The sequence below is a fragment of the Crinia signifera genome, chromosome 6 (assembly GCF_055691185.1).
Source record: "Crinia signifera chromosome 6, ASM5569118v1, whole genome shotgun sequence".
Taxonomy (NCBI): Eukaryota; Metazoa; Chordata; class Amphibia; order Anura; family Myobatrachidae; genus Crinia; species Crinia signifera.
In genome coordinates, this window is record NC_139222.1 from 182321011 (window position 1) to 182344503 (window position 23493).

Genomic DNA, 23493 nt, shown 5'->3' on the forward strand with positions numbered 1-23493 from the left:
GCCGCTGACATTACGAAAGGGGCGTGCAGGACCGCAACGTCATGAAAAGGGGCGGTCCTGGCGTCTTCACTAAAGGGGGCGGGCCCGGCAGCCACAGTCACCATCTTTTAGTGGGGTGCTGCTAGAGGGGCAGGGTGCATTTTGCCCTTAAAAATTGGGCATGGCGCAGCGCCCCGCTAAAACAGCCTAGCGGGAACACTAGTCTGTAATGGTGATTGCTCTTCACAGGTTAGGTTGTGTGTATTTCTCGGTCCCCAGTCCCAATAAGGCTGATGTTCTATTTTAGCTGTTAGATGTCTCTGGGCAGTAATCTTCATGTTGTCATTTGGTTCAGTGCCCCAAAGCTATTTTCACTTCAGTCATTGGTCTGTTGCCATGAATCTGAGCATCTTCCTGTAGCACATGTTACTCTTACACTGCGAGGTCTTGTATAACAGGATAGATAGATCGAGATAGATATAATATATTATGGGCGCCCCACTGCACTGCTTCGCCCGGGGGCCCCTAATGCTCTTAAGATGGCCCTGCCCATTGGCAATGAGCAATTTCATCCCCCCCCCCCCCCCCCCCCCCCCCGGCAACGAGCAAAATTTTTAATGACATCCACAAGAAAAAGCAGGGCTGACCCAGGTTCGGTGTAAATGGTGCAGACCCAGGTCAAAGTGCTGTGTTAATGGGGTATAAAGCAAGGTCAGATCCTGGAAACTCCAGCGTTCAAAGACCAGGGTCCGATCAGGGTTTTTGGTGTGAAAGGGGTAAAAGTAAGCGCAGATCTCGGTGTGTATACCCTAAGAAATTATGATGTGCAATCCCGCAGGCCGCTATCACCTGCTGACTGTACCACTACACTGCCTTTTTTTTTTTGCTTAAGCAAAATCACTTAGCACAAATACCATATGTATGTGCTCCCCATGGGCGATCTGGACACAGGGAAAGCACCTACCCTAAATAGTTTAGCACAAATCTCTACGTGTGTATGCAACTGAGAGAGCGCGAGATCTATATACAGCTGGAGCGTCCCTTGTCCTTGCTCAGCACACACCAGAACACCCCCTCTGGCGAGCGCTGGGACTCAATTAAACTGGGACGCACGTTCATCCCAGTCTCTCGGCTGCTGGGCACTGGAACCCTGCCCGTCTCCGATTCAAGGAGATGGGCAGGGTTAGAGGGAGGTGGGGGGGAAGTGCCAGAACGGAGCGGCGGGGACCCGGGGGGGGGGGGAGCTCTGTCACCACGGGGTGCGCAAGCGTCTCGTGCGGGGGCTGGTCGAAAGTTATGCCAGCCCCTGCCTAAACAAGGGACGCTTCATCTGTAGCTCCTTGTTGGGCGATAGTTTTTGTTTCTGTTGAGTGGAGTAGCCTTCCATCAGATGTGGTAGAGGCTAATAGTGGGTACACACCATTAGATGTGGCTTTTGATTAGATCTGGCATTCTATTTCGATTAGATTTTTACAATAATGTGTTGCCTGGCAGGACTATTTTTCTCTGATTTCCACTAAACGTGAACGGAATCGAATCTGTATCTAGTGTGGAAAAACCACTCAATACCCATTCGATTTTGATACTGTAAGCAAAATCTAATAGAAAAATAGTGGAAATCACAGTGTACCCTCTATTAGACAGTAGAACATGTTTGGGCTAAAAATGAGAATATCCTTACAAAGAAAAAAAACTTCTCCACTCCTATCACTGCTTAATACATGTATCCCTAATGGTAAATAATGCTCACAATGTGTACATTGTGGCAGAGCTTTATGGATAAGAAAAAAAAAACAATGGATAATTAGAAGAAAAAAATAGTATCCCAATCAAAATCCCCGCTTTTTAAGGCCTTACTTTGATTGGAAGTGGGCACAAACATGGTGCAGATTTCCTTCAGCTTATCTGCCTCACACATAAGGATGTGGTCACCTTACCAGGCAGCTTCCTTATAATGTATGGCTATAAGGGAGTTTTCATATAGTATTCTATAATTCAGCGGTTCCCGACCATTTTTCTCCCCCTTACCCCTTGATTAAGCTTTTCATTTATGAGTACCTCTCAATTTAAAATATCCACTGTACTTATGGAAGCAAGCGGTATGTGTATCCTTATGCATGTCCTTATATTAAGGAGTAGTGTGCAGTCTGGACTCTGATCCCTCTGTGTCTGGCCTCTGGCTGTGTACTTTCTCTGGGGTTCCCACTAACTTCTGTAGGATTAATGCTGCTGCTACCTCCAGGTAAATGCTTATGTCTGAGGGCAGCGCGGGTAGCTCCTATTGAATTGCTGGTCAGGCAAAAAGACCAGGAAACGCTGATGCCCTTGCATACAGAACCTGGAAGTGACACAATGTGATTCATCTCCACGGCAATGGGAGACCTCTCCCCCAACCAGTCTGCAGTGTACCCCAGGTTGGGAATCCATGTACTTTGTAGACATTATTTTTATCTTTCAGATCTACCATTTCTGTTCTCTAATACAGTCTTTTGATTTACATTTAAACTGTTACATTTTCCTTAATGCAATAAGAACTGAAACAGCCGCTTTCTGTCACCTACTGATCTATTTGTCAGAACTTAAATCTTAATATAAACTAATATATTTCTATTTTGGATAACACATCCTCAGTGTATTTTTTCACATTTCTTCCCTTCAGAACTAGGTCGTCATCTTGAGTTCACAGGAGATTTGTTATCTATGCAGTGTAGCTTGTGACTTTTTTTTATGTAGAACATGTGACTTGGCAGTGTGGTGGTTGCCAGTTACGGGAGCTGTACTACATATATCTCCCACTGTGATTAAGCTGGATTTGTAATATTGTAGTGCTGATTTTTAAGCAATACAGTTGTGCTTCATAGGTTCCTATTGTGATGCTCCTATGAAGGTAGAGGTGAATTGCAGGTGTTTGGAAATCAGCAATGGCTGCCCCATTGCTATACATATTAAAATCCATTAGTGTGGGTGATAGGTGCACAGCTTCGAATGAAATCAACCCCTTAGTGTCCATACATTTTAAATTACTGTGTGCACCCTTGGTACTATATATGTGTGATCCGAGTCTATTCAAATATTATTATTTACAGCAAGCTTCTGTGATTAACACTTTATTTTTTTTATTCTTGCAGATGCACCTTCAGGTTTCCCAGCACAAACATCAAGATTACGTTTACTGCTCTATCATGTGACAAGAAGGAAAAGCAGGAGGCCTCAGAGTCCCCCATCAAACCAGTGCAGCCTCAAATCTCCCCCCTCACAATAAACATTCCAGAGAACATGGCTCATCTGATCAGCCCACTGCCTTCTCCAACCGGTACTATAAGGTAGGTAGTAGCTGGGCATGTAACCCAGTGCTGCTTGGGTGATGTGTGACTTTATCATGCAAATGAATGATATTAAGCTCAGCTTAAATTTGAAATGAGTGTATTGCCACTCCAAATATTTTTATATTACTGTATAGTGCAGAAAAGGATATCTACAAGAGGCTAAGTAGGTGGGTTGGTGCTAGTAATTGGATATTCATTCTAAAGAAGCCTGATCGGAAAGAATATCCGCTGTCTGCATCACATTAACTGGCAACATTGTGTGCAATAGAATTCATCTTATTGGCATAGCACACTGAATTTGCTGCTTACCATAGCCACTCCGCCAAAGCGGGCTGCAGCGCCTGTTGATGTCGGACACCAGGGAAAACGTTCCCGATTTACTGTGTGGTTGTAACCAACAGATCATCTTGTGCCACCCACCTCACCAACGCACTTCAAATTCCAAAGGGAATCATACCACACACTTGCAGTGCTCAGATAAACTTTGTCTTTACATAATTCTTTGTGTGACTGCAGCAGAATGGTTGATGGTTTCCAAGAATATATGCATATTTGCAGTGACTAGAAAGGCTGTTGATCAATATTGCATCAGTATTGAGGGATGATGCATCTGAACACCCACAGATTCCCAAATGTGGTCCTCAAACACAGCATCGGCCCAGGTTTTAAGTTTGCATGGCTCATTACTGAGATACTAAGTAGTCACCCATTACCAAGCATGGATGTACTTAAACCCTGGAATTTTGGGGTGCTTTGGGGACCACATTTTGGAACAACTGCCCTAACAGCGCTGCACAATGAGTGCCTGTGTTATGCTGGCCATACACTAGACCAACTTTCACCCAACTAGTTGGTTGGATGGAATAAATATATTGTACTGGAAAGGAGCAAATGCAAATTGTAATTCAGTATTTTGCTCCCAAAATCTGGTGTGCTGTCTGTACCTCCCTTCTCAGGCAGTGGACATCAGCAGAGATTCTAGAGCAGCACCATTGTGTAAAGATGGCCATACATCCAAACTTTTTAGCTGGATTGTGTGTTGCATTGTATGTGTTTCTGACTTTTTTGTTTTTTGTACACATCGTGAGGTGTTTAGGTATGAGTCGATGTCCTGCGGGTAGTGAGGTTGATACTTATGTACTGCACGCAAGATCTGAAGATGCTATTTAGTAGTTCTAGAAAAAGTGGAATTCCACTATCCTTAGCCACAGATTACTGCTTGCAGCTGCTAGATCTTGGTGGTCGAGAGTATTGCTGATGCTTTTTCTTAATCTTCTCTCAAAAAAAAAAAATTATGGTTTTATTCCACTACTTTTATTTTCTTATTATCGCTCTCCGATAAACGTTTTCAGCCATGTCTTAGCAGCAACAGGCAGAACTAGGGTTACCACCTCATCCCTTTAATTCCGGACACACATTAATTACACAGGTTCTGTGGCTGGCTGACTACAAGCCTCCATTTCACCTGGTTTTAAATTGCCATAGACCAAGTGTAATTAATGTGTCCGGAATTAAAGGAATGAGGTGGTAACCCTAGGCAGAACTGTATCTGTGTTGCTATGGTATATGAGACAAAGCTGCTCTGTGCAAACAATTGTATGGAATGTAGAGAATTCACCCGAGCTCAGAGCTCTCACGGCAGGAAGTAGTAAGCTTGTGGCCAATGGTGCAGAAGTAAAGGTGACATGTTTGTAAATTTGCGGATGAGCTACTATGATCTGTGTGGCTCTTCAGGTGACTTCTCTGCATTGCTGCATCACATTGTTCTCCTATCACAGACAGATATCCTGCTCCATTTAAAAGCTACGTGTTGTATCTCACAAAGGAGCACTCGGTTCAAGTCTCAAAACTTTCAGATATAGAGTAGATGTAGGAAGCAGTGATAAGGGAGGAGAAGTGGTAAAATGGCTGGTACTTTATCACTGGCCAGTCAGCTTCTGACTGTTAAGTTACAGGCTGGGTTTGAAAAGGGACCGCCAGGAGCTGATTGGCCGGTGATAAAGTACCAGGCACTTTATCACTTCTCCTCCCTTATCACTGCTTTATACATCTACCCCAGTGTGACAAAAGCAATAGCAGTTGGAACCTTTCCATACATAAAATATGTCCAAATGGTTTGGCAGTAAATGGCTGGATTGCCCATTACAATGGCCAGAGAGAGACAAGTTTTGTTCGCAAATGAGACTTTGCATTGTCAGGTAAAAACCATTTAAAAAAAAAAATTTCTAGTCCAAATACACTTCTGTGTTACACACTAGAAATCTGAGTTGAAAGAACAGATGTCAGGGCCTGCACAATATAAGGCATATGTAATCTATCTAATGCGCACACTTATGTACCTTCAGTCTTTCTGTTGGAAGACCATTTGGCACCTAACCAGACTGTATTAGCTGTACACTGTTGGATGTATCTGTCTGATAGGCAAAGCAGTTATTAACCAATTGGCCATTAGATATTTATAAGGCTTAATGCTAGGATGTCAAGCCTATAAATAAAACAATACAGTCCCAAATTGCTTATTGTTATATGCACTGTGTACGGGGTGTGTATTTATTTAAAATACATACAGAAGTATATCGTGTGTGTGTGTACTCGCCACATATGATTGCACAATGAAATGTTTGCAAAATAAAAATGACATAAATCACAATAGCTTTTTCTCTCTCGTTCTAAATCAGTGCTGCAAACTCCTGCCCTTCTAGCCCACGTGGCGCCGGCTCATCAGGGTATAAGATGGGCCGCGTCATCTCTGCAGACCTACACTTAATGGCTGACAACTCCCAGTTGGAGAATGACAAGGAGGCTTCTGGTGGAGACAGCCCCAAGGTAAATGTTTTCTTATTTCTGTATGCTCTAGAACAGAGGTAGCCAACTCCAGTCCTCGAGAGCTACCAACGGTTCACGTTTTCTAGATCACCTTGCTGGGGCACAGGTGCACTCATTACTGACTAACACATTATAAATGATCCACAGGTGGAGCTAATTACTTCACTTATGATTCTGTGAAGAGAACTGGAAAACGTTAACTGTTGGTAGCTCTTGAGGACTGGAGTTGTCTACCCCTGCTCTAGAACATTCCTGGCTTTCCTATATGATTGAATTACATGTGCCGAGCAATGTACTTGCGTAATGTAATACGCTAATATCTTTGTGTTCGCAGGATGACTCCAAGCCCCCGTACTCCTATGCACAACTTATAGTCCAAGCAATTACAATGGCCCCTGACAAGCAGCTCACATTAAATGGAATATATACGCACATAACAAAAAACTACCCTTACTACAGGACAGCAGACAAAGGCTGGCAGGTACGTGACTGTGTTACTGGGGAAAATGTCATTATTATAATAACCACCCCTGTGTCCTGTAACAACCGTGACTCCCTGTGGCAGTCATGTTCATTGTGCCATGGTGGGTTGTGGTGTGTTTCCTGCCTCTGTAAGGCAAAGGGGGGAAATCTCCCTACATGTGATGTATTCCTGTCACTGTTAAAGGGGAACTTCAGTACATATGCCATTGCACTCCAGTCTATATATGTATTGCTGTTGCCTTTAGATTTTGATAATAGCCCTAGATTGTGTCTGGTACACATGGGCCTACCTGTCCTATTTTTAGGGCAACAAAAGCTTTTCAGTTTTAACCTTTACTTTTATGTTTTCTATCACCAATGCTTAGTGATCTTCATAACACTAATATAGGGATAAAATGTTGCTATTTTATCATATTGCCATGCTTTCGGGATACGGTCATTGGGTCACCAGCATGATGGTCGACATGGGTGTTTTTTTTTTTTTTTACTGTTTTTTTATTTATTTTTTAGCCAAAATGTGCCGACAGGTGGTATTTCATGCCCTACCATCCACGAGGGCGTGGTGGGAGAACAAAAGTGTGCCGAGTGTAGCGAGGCACCTTGCCCGAAGCATGGCGAGCGCAGCGCTGCATTTTAGTGTTTATGTTGACACTGTTCACATTCCGGTAAAATTTAAAAAAAAAAGTTGACTTTCTCAATACCTGATGACCCTGTTGACCTAAACTCTTGCCGACCTAAATGCTGGTGACCTAATGATCCATACCCCTATTAATATTGGTCTTCCTTCTGTGTGACACTACTTCTTCCTACAGAACTCTATCCGGCACAACCTCTCTCTCAACCGATATTTCATCAAAGTCCCACGGTCTCAAGAAGAGCCTGGTAAGGGTTCCTTCTGGAGGATAGACCCCGCCTCGGAAAGCAAACTTATAGAGCAAGCTTTTAGGAAACGAAGGCCCCGGGGGGTGCCATGTTTCAGGACCCCCTTAGGACCCCTTTCTTCAAGGTAAGCCAAACATATTGGTACCATGCAGAGGTTGCACAGCGGCTTCATATTCTTCAAGTTTGGACACAAAATGATAGATTGATAAAGGAGTCCTTTCCCTGTGTACCAGGCCTTCACCAGCAATGACCACGCTGTCTGTGCTCAACAGTCTGCCAGATCTCACAATGACTGCTTAGTGATCAGTCACTTATACATAGTGGAGGCGGCCATTAGCCATTATTCATGAGTTCTGCCTATCCATTCATTATGAACTAGTGACCTGCACTCGGACATGGGACGTAAACGTTACATGATTTAATCTTTGTTAAAATGTACATTCTGAACACTCAATACTTGAAGTAAGCTCTATCATTGAAAGTATTTTAATAGTTCAACCCTGCATATGATGCTTTGCTTTTTCTCCCAGCCTGCTTGTAGAAGTTGTGCTGCAGTCTATTTCTGACAAGAGCTGCTGTACACATTACCTATTGCCTACAGTTCTCTTGTTCCACTGGGCCACCTTAGTATATAGGTAGTGTGCATTATACCGTGAATATTAATTACATTAATCTATAACTATTTACATCAGACATGTACTTGGGGACAAGGAGTTGTCATTACTAAGGTATATTAACACTGGTACCTAGGGGAAGATGTGCAAAGCCTTAGAGAGAGACCAAGTAGACACGTTAACTTACAGGCACTCTGTAATTTATCAAACACAACCTGTAACATGGCAGTTAGGAGCAGTCTGGTCTTTACTTTTATTGCTCTCCTCTTTATCACTCTCCAAGTCATAGCACAAGCTCCAGTGTGTAACCAGCGATAGTAGGGTGATGCATCCCCTCATAATGGCTGCTCAATCTGTGTGCAGAAGGCGGGTTTGCTACAACCGCTGCTCAAAACCCCTAATGTTTGTGACAGTGCCCAGAAATAAAATTTTCTTAGAATGAGCTAAATATATATTTGCACAACTAATAGAAGTGTTGCACAATCCTTCATAGTGAACAATCTAGTGATCTTTTGGTGGCACCATTGTCTATAAATTTGATTTTTTTTCTTCTGGAAATTGGGTTTGTATTGTTCCAACCGCTAGGTATATACATGTGAATAGTTAACCACAATGTCTGAGCTACCAAGTAGTTTCTGTCTGTGATATTAATACAGATTTTAAATACATTAAGACAGAGCTACTGTACACAAAATATGATCTTAAACTTTGAGAGACGTCCATATTTGAAGCAAGTCTGTTTTTCAGGAGTGCACCAGCATCTCCAAACCACTCTGGTGTATTGTCTGCACACTCGAGTGGTGTCCAGACCCCAGAGAGCCTATCTCGGGAAGGCTCTCCTGTCCCCATGGATCCCGAACCTAGCACCATCCAGCCAAAGCTTGCAGTGATCCAGGAAGCACGGTTTGCACAGAGCGCTCCAGGTAAGCACCTTATTACTTGTATGTTAGTTTGTGGAGGAATAAATGGAACTGCAGGTTATGGACCTTATGAAGTGTCCTGGAACTTAGATCCTAAATATAAATTAGGGGATGATGGAGTGGTTTGGCTAGAATAGTGACAGTAGATTATTTGTGAGATTTAGTCCATTTGACCCGATTCCGACAGATCAGGCCGATTTAAATAGGACCAAATCTCATGTTTTCACACAGTCTGACCCGATGCACGGTCTTGTGTGGTTCAGATTTGGGAGGTGTGCAACCCGGGGGTGGTAGTGGGCGGGGGTGCAGAGAAGCGGCGAGTGGGCGGGGGAGACAGAGGGTGGTCTTCGCGGAGGGCAGGGGAGCCAGGAGACTAGGTGCAACAAAATAAATAAATAAACGTACAAATGAATAAAATCAGCCAAACTGCGGCCTCCTATTCATTTCTATGGGTATTTTATTTTTCTGCAGCTATTCTCCTGGATCCTGCTCTCTGCTAATCCCGGCTCCCTCCACTTGCAGCTTCCCGCAAGTTGCATGTGAGAAATCATATGGGATTTATCACATGCAAAACTTGGCACATCAAGTGCCAAATTGTTTGAGTGCCCTCCCGCGGAGCTGCCGGGGCAATCCTTTGGACAAGTCGGCCTAATATATGAGGGCCTTTAATTGCAAATTGTAGCTGGTCAGTGTGAAGGAAATGCCAATATGATACAATCCCATTTGCAGCGAGGGGGTGGGGCTTGGTAATCATGTCTGCTCACCTCCCCATCTACAATATGCAGCTGTATGTAATAAAGAGTACACTATGTGTCTGTGTGTATGTGTAATGTATTGTCACATACTTGCCCCTGAACACGGGGAGGTGAGCAGACATGGCTTTATAGTTCTGGAACTGAAGAAGGGATCAGGGCAGTGAAAAGCTGCAGCTTTATAAAGAGAAAATATAAATATGTTGTATGTAATATGGTTAACAGGCATAAATGGTGAGCATATATTCAAAAAAGGGAAAAGGGATGACCCAGCTAATTACAGACCTGTGATCTTAACGTCAATAGTGGGTCAAATATTTAAAGGATTTTTAAAAGCTGGTATCCTGGAATATTTAGACCTTAATAGTTTACTTCGTATTAACCAGCATGGGTTCGTAAAAAATCGTTCATGCCAAACTAATTTACTAGGTTTCTATGAGGATGTCAGCAATAACCTGGATAATGGAAACACTGTAGACGTGGTCTTCCTAGATTTTGCTAAAGCCTTCGACACCGTACCATACAAGAGGTTGATAAATAAAATGGAGGACCTGGGATTAGGGGCAAGAATCTGTAGATGGGTAGGGAACTGGCTGTGTAATAGAGAACAAAGAGTGGTTGTGAATGGTGCCGTATCAAATATGATACCAGTACTAAGTGGGGTGCCACAGGGGTCAGTACTAGGGCCCACTTTATTTAACATATTTATTAACAATATTGGGCTGGGATTACTCAGCAATGTTTCCATCTTTGCTGATGATACAAAATTGAGTAGAGATATTACATCAACCGAGGCTGTCTCCATGCTTCAAAATGATCTTAACAATCTAGATGAGTGGGGGGAAAAAGTGGAAGATGAGGTTCAATGTGGATAAATGCAAGGTCATGCACCTCGGGAGACATAACCAGTGTGCTAGTTATAACCTAAGCGGGGAGGCCTTGGGTAATTCAGTACTCGAAAAGGATCTAGGAGTCCTAATAGACAACAAACTGGGGTGTAGTGCTCATTGTCACATCGCAACAAAAAAGGCCAACAGAATTCTAGCATGTATTAAGAGGGGCATGGAAACTAGGGACTCAAAAGTAATTGCCATTGTACAAGGCATTGGTTAGACCACACCTTGAATATGGAGCACCGTTCTGGGCCCCGCACTATAAAAAGGACATCATAGAATTAGAAAAAAAACAAAGAGCAACAAAACTAATTAGGGGAGATTGAGCAATTTGGGACTATTCACACTAGAGAAGATATGTTTAAGGGGGGACATGCTCAACATGCAGTTGAACTCGATGGATGCAAGTCTTTATTCAGCCTTATCTATTATGTAACTATATTTATTTACAGTTTCTTATATAGCGCAGCAGATTCCGTTGCACTTTACAATAGTAAACAGTGATAAGACAAACTTGGCAACAACAGACAGACTTGGAGGTAGGAGGGCCCTGCTGCAAGCTTACAATCTATATAACATAAAAGGCAGACTGGTACACAAAAAAATAAACCAGGCAAGAACACGTGTGTGTGTGTGTGTGTGTGTGTGTGCGCAAGAACTGCAGTTCAGTAAAGTGAGATGAGCTATATGAATTTACATTCTACCCAAGATATCTTGGTGATGGGTATTCTTCTATTAACTCCATTAGTAATTCGTTTTTACCTTTTTATGTTTGGGCAGGATCCCCCCTATCCAGTCAACCGGTCCTCATCACTGTGCAACGGCAGCTCCCTCAGTCTATAAAACCGGTTACATACACAGTGGCCACCCCGGTCACCTCCTCCACATCACAGCAGACGGTCATGCAGACAGTTCATGTGGTCCATCAGATCCCAGCAGTATCAGTTACAAATGTATCGGGCCTGACTCCTGTCAACACCTACACAGTCGCTGGGCAGGCAATGGTGGCACAAGCTGCTATGGTAGCCCAACCAAAGCTGGAGCCTCAGGAGAATGGAGACCACAAGGAAATGAAAGGTGGGTAGGATGGTCTCTCGGCACCCATCACATGGGTTTATGGGGATAAATTGTTCAATCATGCGTCCAGGCTGCTTAACTACAGTACACACTATACCAACAGTTATGCAGCGGTTTACTTGAGCCAAATGTATTTGGTTATCTAGTGTGTGTATGCTGCTGTTATGGCTTTATTTGTATAGCTTGGTCTCTAGGCATGGCGCATAAGTAAGGTTTTATAACAAGCTGCCCTGTTACCAGCTGTCGCTTGTTTGTATCTTCCTGCAGTAAAAGTAGAAGCAATTCCTGCAATAAGTCACCCAGCACTCACAACAGCAAGTCGGATTATCCAGACCTCCTCATCTGCTCCCCTCCAGACAGTTACTATAGTCCAGCAGGCTCCTCTAGGTCAACACCAGCTCCCTATTAAAGCAGTAACACAAAATGGAACACACGTTGTGCCCATCACCACGGCTATCCAAGGACAGGTCACCTCAGGTAAGAGCCAGTTGTTCACAAAATTCCTTATTTGTGTGACAATTGCTGGGCTGTTAAATAGAAGCTGAACAGAAATAATGTATTCTTAAATTGGAGTGAAGGCAATTGTGTTTCCATTATACATGTTAAAGCAGCTCAGCATATGGCCCCATACACCTGTGATATCTTGGAGCAGTCCCTCTATCCCCCGACGGACTGGTTGGGAGATCGGGAATATAAAACCATGTTTAAAAAAAATAAAATAAATCCTGACTGTTTTCCATTGGGAACAGGGAATCAAGAATTTTTAACATAGTTAATTTCTCTGAACCCCCTGATGGTCCCCCAGTCCTCTGGCATTTCCAGCAGGGACAGGAAATCGCCTCATAGATGTATGGGGGCCTATATCTGCTCCTAGCCATTGACTTTCAGCATCAGTCTGCCTCCACCTCTACTGCTCCTGTCCTTTCCCTACTTGCTGCCGCCTGTTCATGCACTCCCTCCCTGGTCTGTTGCTATGAGACTGTGGCCTCACCATCTATCAGAATCCTGGCCGGTCTATCTTACGCTTTCTATAGTTGTATGTTGAACTGTTTCTTTGCTTCATTTCATCCTCAACTTGGTTCTGTGAAGTCCAGTAATAGCTTGTCCAACTTCTTTAGTATAGACCGCGCAACCGCTACAGAACAGAATTCTTCAATTCTCATTACTCATCAACAGACAGGGAGAGCTTAATAGCAGCAGAGTAACATCTTCCAGTTACAATATCATGTATGTTACATGCGTGTGCAACTAGCAGAGGTCTGCATTAACAAAAGTAAATGACTAAACCTTGGTTTGTATTTCTGTTTTTAATGCATGTCAATCAATATATCAAATGTCCAATCCCTCCCACTTCCCCCTACCCGCTCCAAATTTGCTAAGTATCCCGGGACGGCTGATTAGTCCCGTTTTCAAATTTAAAACTTTAGCTGGATATTTTTTTCAGCAAACTCCAGCTACTCCCTGATTGAGAGCCCTTGGCAGTGGAGAGGAAATGGAACCAGAGGTAGGATCCATTGTCTGTTTTCTGTTCCAGTGTTGTGTTGTCCTCATGGCATGTTGGTCCTTGTTGACTTTATCCAGCAGCGTACTAATTCTGAATGTTATCATTCTTCAGGGTATGTATAGGTATTGCATTATAGTTTGATGTTTTCCTTAAACAGCCTTTTGATGAAGGTGGGTAATGATCCCTGTTTTAGTTGGCGCTTCACACTTGGTTATCAGAATATATCTGCTTGTACATACCCGCCCGCTGTTCTTTCCTTCTGTTTTCCCTGAACCATTTTGTTTACTGTGGGCAGCTGTGTTTTTCCCTGTGATAATCAAATATCCGCTGTACCCCTTGCAATGTATGCTATTGTGCACTGTGGGTGACCCCACCGAGATCAGGCATTGTAGGTGGTGGAGGGGGTGTATAAACCAAAAGCTGCAAACCACCCTTAAGCGTAGAAATGTGTAGAACTGGTCTGCTCTCCTTTGCTGTTACCAGTTAAACCTACACAAGACAATTTTTTTTTTTTTTTTGGTACTTGTTTCCTAGCACGGCCACACCGATTTACATCGGGGTGGTCGTGTCGGAAAAATCGGGTCGATCGCATCGCATGCGATTTGGTCGCATGCGATGCGATCGTCGCGACCGACCGATTTTGGACCCGATTTTTTTTTTTGAATTAAATGTAAATCGGGTCCCTGGGACCCGATTTTACATTGGATTCAATGTAAAATATTCCCAACCCCCCCAAATGTCACGGCGTACACCCCACCCCACGATAGACGCCAACCCGAAGCGTGGCGAGCGCAGCGAGCCCGCGAGGGGCGGCGGTGCGCGTCCTCCGACCTTTTCATTCCCCTACTATCCACGTCGGCGTGGAGTTGAGAATAGAATAGTGTGGCGAGCGCAGCGAGCCACCGAGCCCGAAGCGTGGCGAGCCCCGCGAGGGGACGCGGATACCTTCACAGGTAAACGCGTCTCTTCGCGGACTTCACAGGTGTCCGCGTCGCCACGGACACCTGTGAAGCCCGCGAGGGGACGCGTATAACTGTGAAGGTATCCGCGTCCCCTCGCGGGGCTCGCCACGCTTCGGGCTCGGTGGCTCGCTGCGCTCGCCACACTATTCTATTCTCAACTCCACGCCGACGTGGATAGTAGGGGAATGAAAAGGTCGGAGGACGCGCACCGCCGCCCCTCGCGGGCTCGCTGCGCTCGCCACGCTTCGGGTTGGCGTCTATCGTGGGGTGACGACGGGGACATCTAAAATGTGAAATGGGTCATATTGGCCCATTTCACATTTTTCACATTTTTTCAGGATTTCAATGTTAAAAAATCTTTTAACATTGAAGCCTATGTAAAAATCGGGGGCATCGCGTCGGGACCTATGTTAATGGTCCCGACCGACGCGATGCCCCCGATATTTTACCTTTCCCGACACGATTTCAATGTTAAAATATTTTTTAACATTGAAGCCTATGGGGAAATCGCGGGCATCACGTCGGGACCATTGTTAACGGTCCCGACCGACGCGATGCCCCCGATATTTTATCCTAGCCGGCCAAATGGACCTGATTTCAAAGGAAATCGGGTCCATCTTATGGATCGTGTACCTTAACTAAAGGTACACGATCCATAAGATATGTGGCCGTGCTAGGAAACAAGTACCTTTTTTTTTTTTTGTGTGTTTGAGAAAAAGGTGGACTTGAGAAGAGAATTACATTTACCAACTGTAGTTACAATACACTGCTAGGAGACTAGTATGACGACTGGAAGCAGAGATGTGCGGGTTTGGTTTTACTTGGTTCTCAACTCTGGATCGCATTGGCTATCCATAACGTGACAGCTGATGGACAATACAATCCCAATTTGAGAACCCGCTCATCTCTACCTGGAAGTAGTCACATATAGATTTGGCACACAATAATTCAAAATGCCCATTCTTTAACCCAGGGATAGCCAACTCCAGTCCTCGAGAGCTACCAACAGTCTCACCTCACAGGTGCACTCATTACTGACGGACACATTTTAAAGAACCACAGGTGGAGCTAATTACTTCACTTGATTCTGTGAGGAGACCTGGAAAACGTTAACTGTTGGTAGCTCTCAGGGACTGGAGTTGGCTACCCCTGCCTTAACCCTTTGAGTGCCAACATTTTTAAAATGTGCAGAATATCCACTAATATGCCAGCGTCGGTCAAATTTGTTATAGAAATTTGAATAAAAAAAATGTGTAAAAAAGATTTATTTTTCCTATATATAGGGTAAACATCACAGGACATTATAATGAATAAAAATGTTTGCTTGGCAATTTTTAACAACTATTTTGACAGAATCAACTTGGCACTCAAAGTGTTAAGTGCTGAGAAATACTTATCATTTTTATATAGGAAGGGAGTAAATACATTTACAATAAGTCCATGTCTTGGCTCTCCAGTACTGATGTTTTGCTAGTGGCCTCATTATAGTTAAGCACAATAGTTTGTCTTATAGTAGACTAATATAATTTTAGCTAATTAGAAGGAAACAAAGAAAAACTAGCGCTGTGTGTGTTTTTTCCTAATAATTGTACACTAAATGTGACATGCACCAGAGTGAAGAACTCTACCCATACTAAAAGTTTTTTTATAGTAACCCCCCCTCCCCCTAATTAGCAGAACGCCGGGGGTTCGATGTGCGGGACCCAAGCCGCTCGGGAGACCTCCAGGTGTCTCTAATGGTTTATTCACCTGCCGAGGCAATCAAGCTCAACACAAGTGTCAGCACTGGGGACGTACAAAACGCCACCCACAGCAGAGGCAAGTATCTCCCAAATCCAGGGCCTGGGCATCGGACCCCTGTACCTCCTGTATGGTGGAATGGTGGCTTACTGTTACATGTTTGATAAGGGTTGAGTACTTCTTTGTGTAACTTGTTATCTTGGTGTATTTAACTCTGGATGACGCATCTTTAAGTAAATTGACTAATCGATCGATAATCAGTAATGATTAAAATGTGTGATGTCTGCCATATAGTAACCGTATTACATGGGAAGAATATAGATATTCCAGTTTATCTTATTCTGCTAATAGGGGAAAAGGTTAAACCGCACACAAGACCTGAAAATACATGTATTTGTATTCAAACATTTCAATCAATAGGATTTAAATGAGTAATTTATCCCTGAATTATATGTACTTATTTTATTAGCGAATTTAATCTGCTTTTAAACTGATAATAAATGGTCTTGTCACCTTCTCATCTGCAGCCGCAGCCAGCCCCTTACACATGCTGGCTACACACGCCTCTGCATCCGCCTCCCTTCCCACCAAGCGGCAGAACGGAGACCAGAGTGACCAGCCTGACCTCAAAAGAGGCAAAACAGAAGAGCGAGAGGGTCTAGTGATAGCTGTGAATGAAAACGCCCAAAAAGAGGGAACCACAGCGTCAAATGAACAAGACAACCAAAAATAGGAACCACGCACCAATTATTTTTCTTTTCTTCATTCTTTCCCTGTTTCTGGAAGTTCTATACCTTTAGGAAACACAGCTTCAAAGGTGCCAAAAGCAAACACTGTCTCATCTTACAAAAGGGGGGCCCTGTGAAAAAGACAAATGACTTCATAGAACAGCACTGAATTAACACAGGTGGCCTTAGAAATCCACATTTAACAAATCTCAAAACAAATATACAAATAAAGCTTTTTTTTTTTTCTTTTTTTTTTTAACCTGGTCATAGTCAATTTGTCCCCTTTTTTTTTTTCCTGCTGCTTTTGGTACATACCAAGATGTACAGATGACTTTTAAAGAGAATCAGTAGACACTTCATTTTTGGTCCTTTTTTTTTTTTTAATGAACTGAGCACATTATTGCTGCAAGCATGGTGAGTGCTTGGTTTGGACTGGATTAGAAATAATTGTATTTTCCTATTGGCAGCTAGCTCCAATACTCTTTCAGAGTCTCAAAAGACCTGCGTCTTGGCTGTGGTTGGGACGTCCTACCTACCTACCTAGTGAATTTGTTTTGCTGTACACGTCCGGATGTAACATGTTACTTTTCCGGTAGAAATGCAGATGGGTCATACATTTCAGAATTTCCAGTTACTTCAATAGTCTCCTTTTTCTTCAGAAGAAAGTTTTTTTTGTTTTTTTTTAACAACTGAATGTAGATTTTATTTTTCTTGTTTTGGTGTTACTTTTCTTTCTCATCCATCCCTTTTTTGTTTGCCATTTTATATCTGTCAAGCTAAAAACTGTGTTACACTTTGTTTCTCTGTATTTTAGCCTGATTTATGGGGGTTTTCTTTCCAACCATGTGTGGTGATCAAATGTTTCTTTTGAGCATTGCATGTAACAGACTTTTGGGAAGAAGAAAAGAAAAAGAAAAGAAAAATTATTGTAAAAGACATTTAACAAATTGTAAAGAAACTTGCTATCAATTATGATCAGAGCTGCACTTATCTCCTCGTCCCCTTCTTTTCTCTGTGCCCCTGGCCTAATTTACCCATTTACCACCCTCCTCCCTTCCCCTTTTACTTCTAAGGTTAAAAAAGAAAAAGAAAAAAAATATTGCTTAATATTGTGTATGTTTAAATGGCAACGGCTGCTGTTAAAGTCCCCCCTTAGAAAAGAAAGAAATTCCAAACATCAAGAAAGAAACAAAAAAACAATAATAAAAAAAAATAGTAAAGAAAATGTGTCCAACATCAGTGTCCATAAATAAACTGTATGATGCAGTTTAAGCATTGGAGCAGTGACTCCATTTTCAGCAGCTTCTGTTTAGGTTTCCGTTATGTTTCTGGCTATCCTCACTGTGTTCCAGAAAGAAGAACCCATCAGTCATACAGGGATTGGTCTGATCAACCATGCTGCTTAGATTAAAAAAAAAAAAATATTTGGCGATAATGAAGTTTTCATGTGACTGGTGCTCGAGTAGCAGAACCTCCTTCTTTCTCACGGTCATGGTTAGGTGTTCGTCTTTCTTACGGCAATGCCTGGCCTTCTATGAAGACAGATTAGACAATGGTTAAAGGCGGATTTTATTTATCGATTTTTTTTTTTTTTTTTTTTTTTTTTTACTGGCACCATTAAAATATTTATAATCATGGCATTTTAGAAGTACATGGAACTTGTTTGAATGCTGTTGGTGAGTTCTATGTGTGTGTGTGTGTGTGTGTGTGTGTGTGTGTGTGTGTTTTTGTATGGTTGGGTATGTTTCTGTCTGTAAGATGCTGTGGTGTGTTTTTGTATGGTTGGGTATGTTTCTGTCTGTAAGATGCTGTGGTGGTCTGATTCCAGGAGCTGTGACACATACACATGTGGTGGTGGATGGAACATACAGGCTGCTTTTCTATAGCTGCGTACATCAACAAAGGTTCTAGATAAGTCCACCACTCATAACATGTTGTATGTCATTTAAATTTCATTACCAGATTGAGCAACCAATAGGCCCTTGGATGACTTTTTATTGAGTAAATGTTTATCGGAATCAGCAACTGGATTTAAAAGCCCTTGTACTGAGCTTTTGAATGTGTGTTTTTTTAAAATATTATATGTTGTACAATTACTACCTCCTCTTTTAGTATCTGTTTAACCAACCAGCTGAGTCCCAATAATATAGATCTTTAGTGATTCCTCATTTTAATTTCTTGGATAGGTTTTGCTTTGCACTCCCCCCCCCCCCCTTGCTGCTTGCTTATTATCATTTACCAGCAGCAGCCTCATAGGGTGTTATATGTAACATTTGGTAGCTGGGTGCTAGGTTCACAGGCAATAGGTTGCCTACATTTGGTGGACATGTTCAAATGGTCAACACAAGGTTTTCTGTGTGGGAATGATTTTCCTTCGGCCCTCCAGCTATTGTGAAACTACACATTCCAGCATGCATTGTTACAGTTTTGCTATGTGGCCATGCTACAACTTTTGCAGGGTATGTTGGGATGTGTAGTTCAACTAGGGTTACCACCTTTCCCCTTTAATTCCGGACACATATTAATTACACAGGTTCTGTGGCTGGCTGACTTCAAGACTCCATTTCACCTGGTTTTAAACTTCCACAGAACCTGTGTAATTAATATGTGTCCGGAATTAAAGGGGGAAGGTGGTAACGCTAAGTTCAACAACAGCTGGAGGGGCGAAGGTTCCCCATCCATGGTTTACTTGTTGACCTATTGACTAGTTAACTATGCGCAGGCTCACCTGGTGACTGTTGACCTTATGATCCACACACTAAACTTCATTCAGCACTGTGTTTCCAAGAATTATTAGTGTCTTGGCTGGAATGGACACAAAGTGACGTAAAATGATGCAAAAATAATTGTGATTTGGGGCAGGAATGGAACTTTGCCCTAATGAGACTTCATATATATTATTCATCTGTGCCGCTATTTTCGCCGGAAGATGTATCGGTACGTGCCTATTTAATTCTACCGTATCCAACAGTATATTGAAGGCATTCAGATTCATCTTTTTTGTTTGTCGAATCTAAATTGTCAGAAACAGCCACTAATTCTGGCAGTTTCCAACCAATTGTGGATGTTCCGACTGTTGGAACATTGAATATTGACTGTCGAGTTAGTCAGACGGGTTGAAAGTGGCAGTGAATCAGACTGTCTGGAATGTTCCAACACTCAGATTTGGGATTGAATGCTCACTTAATGTTCTCTAAAGCCCCACCCCCCAAAAAAATACACCTGTTTTAAAAAAACTCATATAAAGAAAATGTGTGGCCATTCATTGACCGAGAGAGCCTAAACATTAACTATAAACACAACATGCAAAAATCTGTATCATCTTGGTTTGCATATCTCATTCATAAGAATTTATACTGAGCAGTGTATAGTGCCTCATGTTAGTATAACATTAGCTGTTCTGACAGAATTGTGTATTATTACTAAATGTTCCATATTTTAATTGTGTAGAATATAATCTTGTAGGAGTTGCACTTGTTTGAAGATACACCAGGATGCAGGTAAAATAATCAATATAGCAATGTCCATATCCACTTACTCCATCAGGAATCAAAGAGACTATGGATTACAGCACGCCCTGTGTCTGTAAGCACAGGACTATCCTATGAGTAGAGGGAAGCCAAGCAGGGTGTGCAATAGGCTGAAATGTAGCGATAGGCGACATGTATGTATAGTTCATATTGCTAACATTGGGTTGAAAAACCCAGGTTTCCCCACCTTGTGTCAAATTTTAGAAAAACGTTTGGAACATGGTAGGCCTAAAGGTGCCCATAGACGGTCCGTTCGTTCTTTACTATGAGATGCGTGCTCCCGCGCATCTCATCGTACGGTACAAAAAGTATGTGCTGCACATACTTTTTGTACTAGCTTTACATTGCGATACATATGCGATATGATTTGTACTAATTAAGTACCAAACGGATCCGATGAATGGACCGTCTATGGGCACCTTTATTCTTACACATTTGAGGTTTAATTTAGAAAGTGATTTTTTTTTTCTTTCTTTAAAACCTACAACGGAAGTTCCCAAACACAATCCTTGCGGCACACTAATGATCCAGGTTTTAAGCATATCGATGGCTCAGAAAAGATTGTGAAATCAAATTGATTGAGGTACTGATTTAAATTACCTGTGGCCCAGCATGGATATACTTGAAACCTGGACTTTTAAGGTGTCTTGAGGATTGCATTTGGGAACCATTGCCCTACATTATTTCTTTATGGTGCTTAGAAAATGAAAAGAAGTTTACTTTTGCCTTGTTCTCTTGAAATTTCAACAACAAAAAAGTCTAAATTGTGTCAGTACTGCATTGAAAAAAAATTGTATCTGTTTGGAATGTATTATGGCCAAATCTGAGAAGATTCGGCCATATATTTAGTCTATATCAATTTCTTTTACTTACATGGTTCAAATTGTAGTATAGGATTACCATATTCTGTATAGTTGAATTATTTCTACTGGATAACTATAAATCACAAATGGCTAATCGCAATGAGCACAAGTTCTTATCAGACTGTACAAGTCCCATTTATTTATGGGAACCTTAAGGCTTCTTGGTAGAGTCTATTTGGGCTTTACCATAATGCTTTATGACCTGTAATTACTCATTAGCATCAACAATTGAATCTGTATTTGCAGTATCTGTGTTGGTTTGGTGAGCTGAGTGTATGAAGAGTAACGCAAAATCTTGTGTCCTGTAGCTCAGTTATACCCCTTTTACACCGCCAAAAAATCCGGGTCAGCAGCGGGTCAGACCCGGATCTTCGGCGGTGTAAATCCCTAACGCCGTGTCCCTTTACACGGGACTTCTACCCAGGTCCTGACCTGGGTAGAACACGGCTAGGACCTGGGTAGAGGGCGGTGTAAATGGGAACGCCGGGTCGGATGACCCGGCTCCCATTTACATGAATGGGGAACGTCCAACCTGCAGACAGCAGCGGGGGAGGGAGGTGAACGGATGCCTGTGTGCGGCATCCATTCACCTCCTGTGCGACGGCGGGGGGGTGCGTGCGGTGACTTGGGGCAGCCCAGCAGCTTATCTTAGTGCTGGGCTGCCCCCAGCAGCGTTCTGGTCCGGCGGCGGCGGTGATTGGCGCTTGGAGATGACATCATCCTGTCATCTCCAAGCACCGGGAGGGGAGGGGGGGTGCGGGTCGGGCTGTCCGGTGTAAATTGCACTAAACGCCGGGTTGCACCCAGCTTGAACCTGGGTCTAAAAAAGCCGGGTGCGACCTGGCGTTTTGGTGTAAAAGGGGTATAAGTAAAACCTTTCCTACAGAAAGAGGGACATATTTGTACATTGCAGTCTAAAGCCCCGTACACACGGGGGAGATAAATTTCTCAGCCATATATTGCTAGCAATATATGGCTGAGCAATATATTGCTCAGTTTCTCCTTTTCATCAGCGACCATAGATGGTCGCTGATGAAAGGGAACCTCTGCTGGGCGGTGCCGCAGAGGTAATCAACTGGTGGCAGGAGCAAGGTCCTGCGACCAGCGATTTAGAATGGGGCTGAAAACGGGAGCGATCATCCGTCGATTTATCGCCGGGCACACTTCCGTCACTGGCAATATGGTAGCCTGCGACCATATTTCGAGCGATTTCAGCCCCTATCGCCTAGGGATGGACATCGATGGTCGATGTTTTCAAAACATCAATGTTTTTCTTTCGATGTTGGTGGTTTTGGCATTTAATGATGACCTTCCAATGTTTGTCACCATCAAATGCTAATCATTTGATGGTTTACCAATGGTGGCTTATTTTTTGTAATTCCCAAAAGCTATGCCTCCCCTGGCTGCTGTGTCTGTGTCAGGGAAACTTCCTAGGTTCGTTGGAGGCTGTCTAACTTTCTCATGAGCCTGCTAAGTCCCCTCCCTCTCAATGGTTGCTGTAGCTGCTAGGCAACAGGGCCCACTGCTAGCTCTTATTGGCTCTCACTGACTCAGAGAGCCAAGCAGAGCACAATCCTCACCCTGCAGCAGCACCAGTCACTCACACAGCAGCAAATTTCACAGACACAGAGCTCAGGAGGATGAGAGGAGACAGTGGGCGGTATTCAATGAGAATACCTGCGAGGTGCAGCGAATCCTTTTTAGGATTCGCTGCACATTCGCCACGTGTCAGGGGCTCGCTGCCCCTGACTGGCGAATGTGAGCTCCTGCGGTGATTGCCGCAGGGAGCCTGAGGACTGTGCCAGGCAGAGAGATGGTAGTCTCTCTGCCTGCCCCAGAACTTTGTGGGGGGTAGGTGGGCACCCCGGGTGCCAGGCAGCACAGGCTGCCCCCCGGGGGTGCCAGCATGGGAGCGTATATTCACTACACACGATCGTAACGATTGGGTGCAGTGAATATATGAATATGTAATGAGCGGCTCGGCTCCGGCGCCCCCTGCTGGCTGCTGTGTAAAAAAAAAATATATATATTTTTTTAAATTAAATATATATTCATGTGCTTACAGCACATGAATAAAAATAGCATGCCCCTCCTCAGAATAAAATTCCTGATTTTTTGACACCAAATGTAAAAAACAAAACACTTTATTTTAACCCCTTACCGACGCAGCATGTTTTTGCCTTCCTGACAGAGGCCTTTTTTTCAAATCTGACAGGTATCACTTAAGTGGGGATAACTTTTTTTTAGCTTTTACTTCCCAGTGATTTTGAGATTGTTTTCCCGTGACACATTGTACTTTAAATTAGTGGTAAATTTTGGTCGATACAGTTTTTTTTTTTTTGTGAAAAATACCAAAATGTCGTAAAAAAATTTGCAAAATGTAAAATTTTCTGCTTGTGAGACAAATAATCATA

General features: G+C 43.0%; 1 protein-coding gene across 6 annotated transcripts in view; it reads left to right on the top strand.

Annotated features, from left to right (window-relative positions):
• The window catches only part of FOXK2 (forkhead box K2), an 81879-nt gene extending 63737 nt beyond the window's left edge, over nucleotides 1-18142 (top strand). Inside the window, exons 2-11 of one of the 6 annotated variants that reach the window (XM_083148342.1) lie at nucleotides 3108-3302; nucleotides 5984-6131; nucleotides 6466-6612; nucleotides 7427-7620; nucleotides 8858-9033; nucleotides 11456-11752; nucleotides 12020-12229; nucleotides 13197-13256; nucleotides 15896-16036; nucleotides 16486-18142. In XM_083148342.1, coding sequence (XP_083004468.1) covers nucleotides 3108-3302; nucleotides 5984-6131; nucleotides 6466-6612; nucleotides 7427-7620; nucleotides 8858-9033; nucleotides 11456-11752; nucleotides 12020-12229; nucleotides 13197-13256; nucleotides 15896-16036; nucleotides 16486-16691 — 1774 coding nt within the window. In that variant the 3' untranslated portion in view covers nucleotides 16692-18142. Of the gene's footprint in view, nucleotides 1-3107; nucleotides 3303-5983; nucleotides 6132-6465; nucleotides 6613-7426; nucleotides 7621-8857; nucleotides 9034-11455; nucleotides 11753-12019; nucleotides 12230-13196; nucleotides 13257-15892; nucleotides 16037-16485 lie in introns of all 6 variants that reach the window. The other 5 variants (XM_083148341.1, XM_083148345.1, XM_083148343.1 and 2 more) reach the window with 5 other exon arrangements.
• The last annotated feature ends 5351 nt before the right edge of the window (nucleotides 18143-23493 follow it).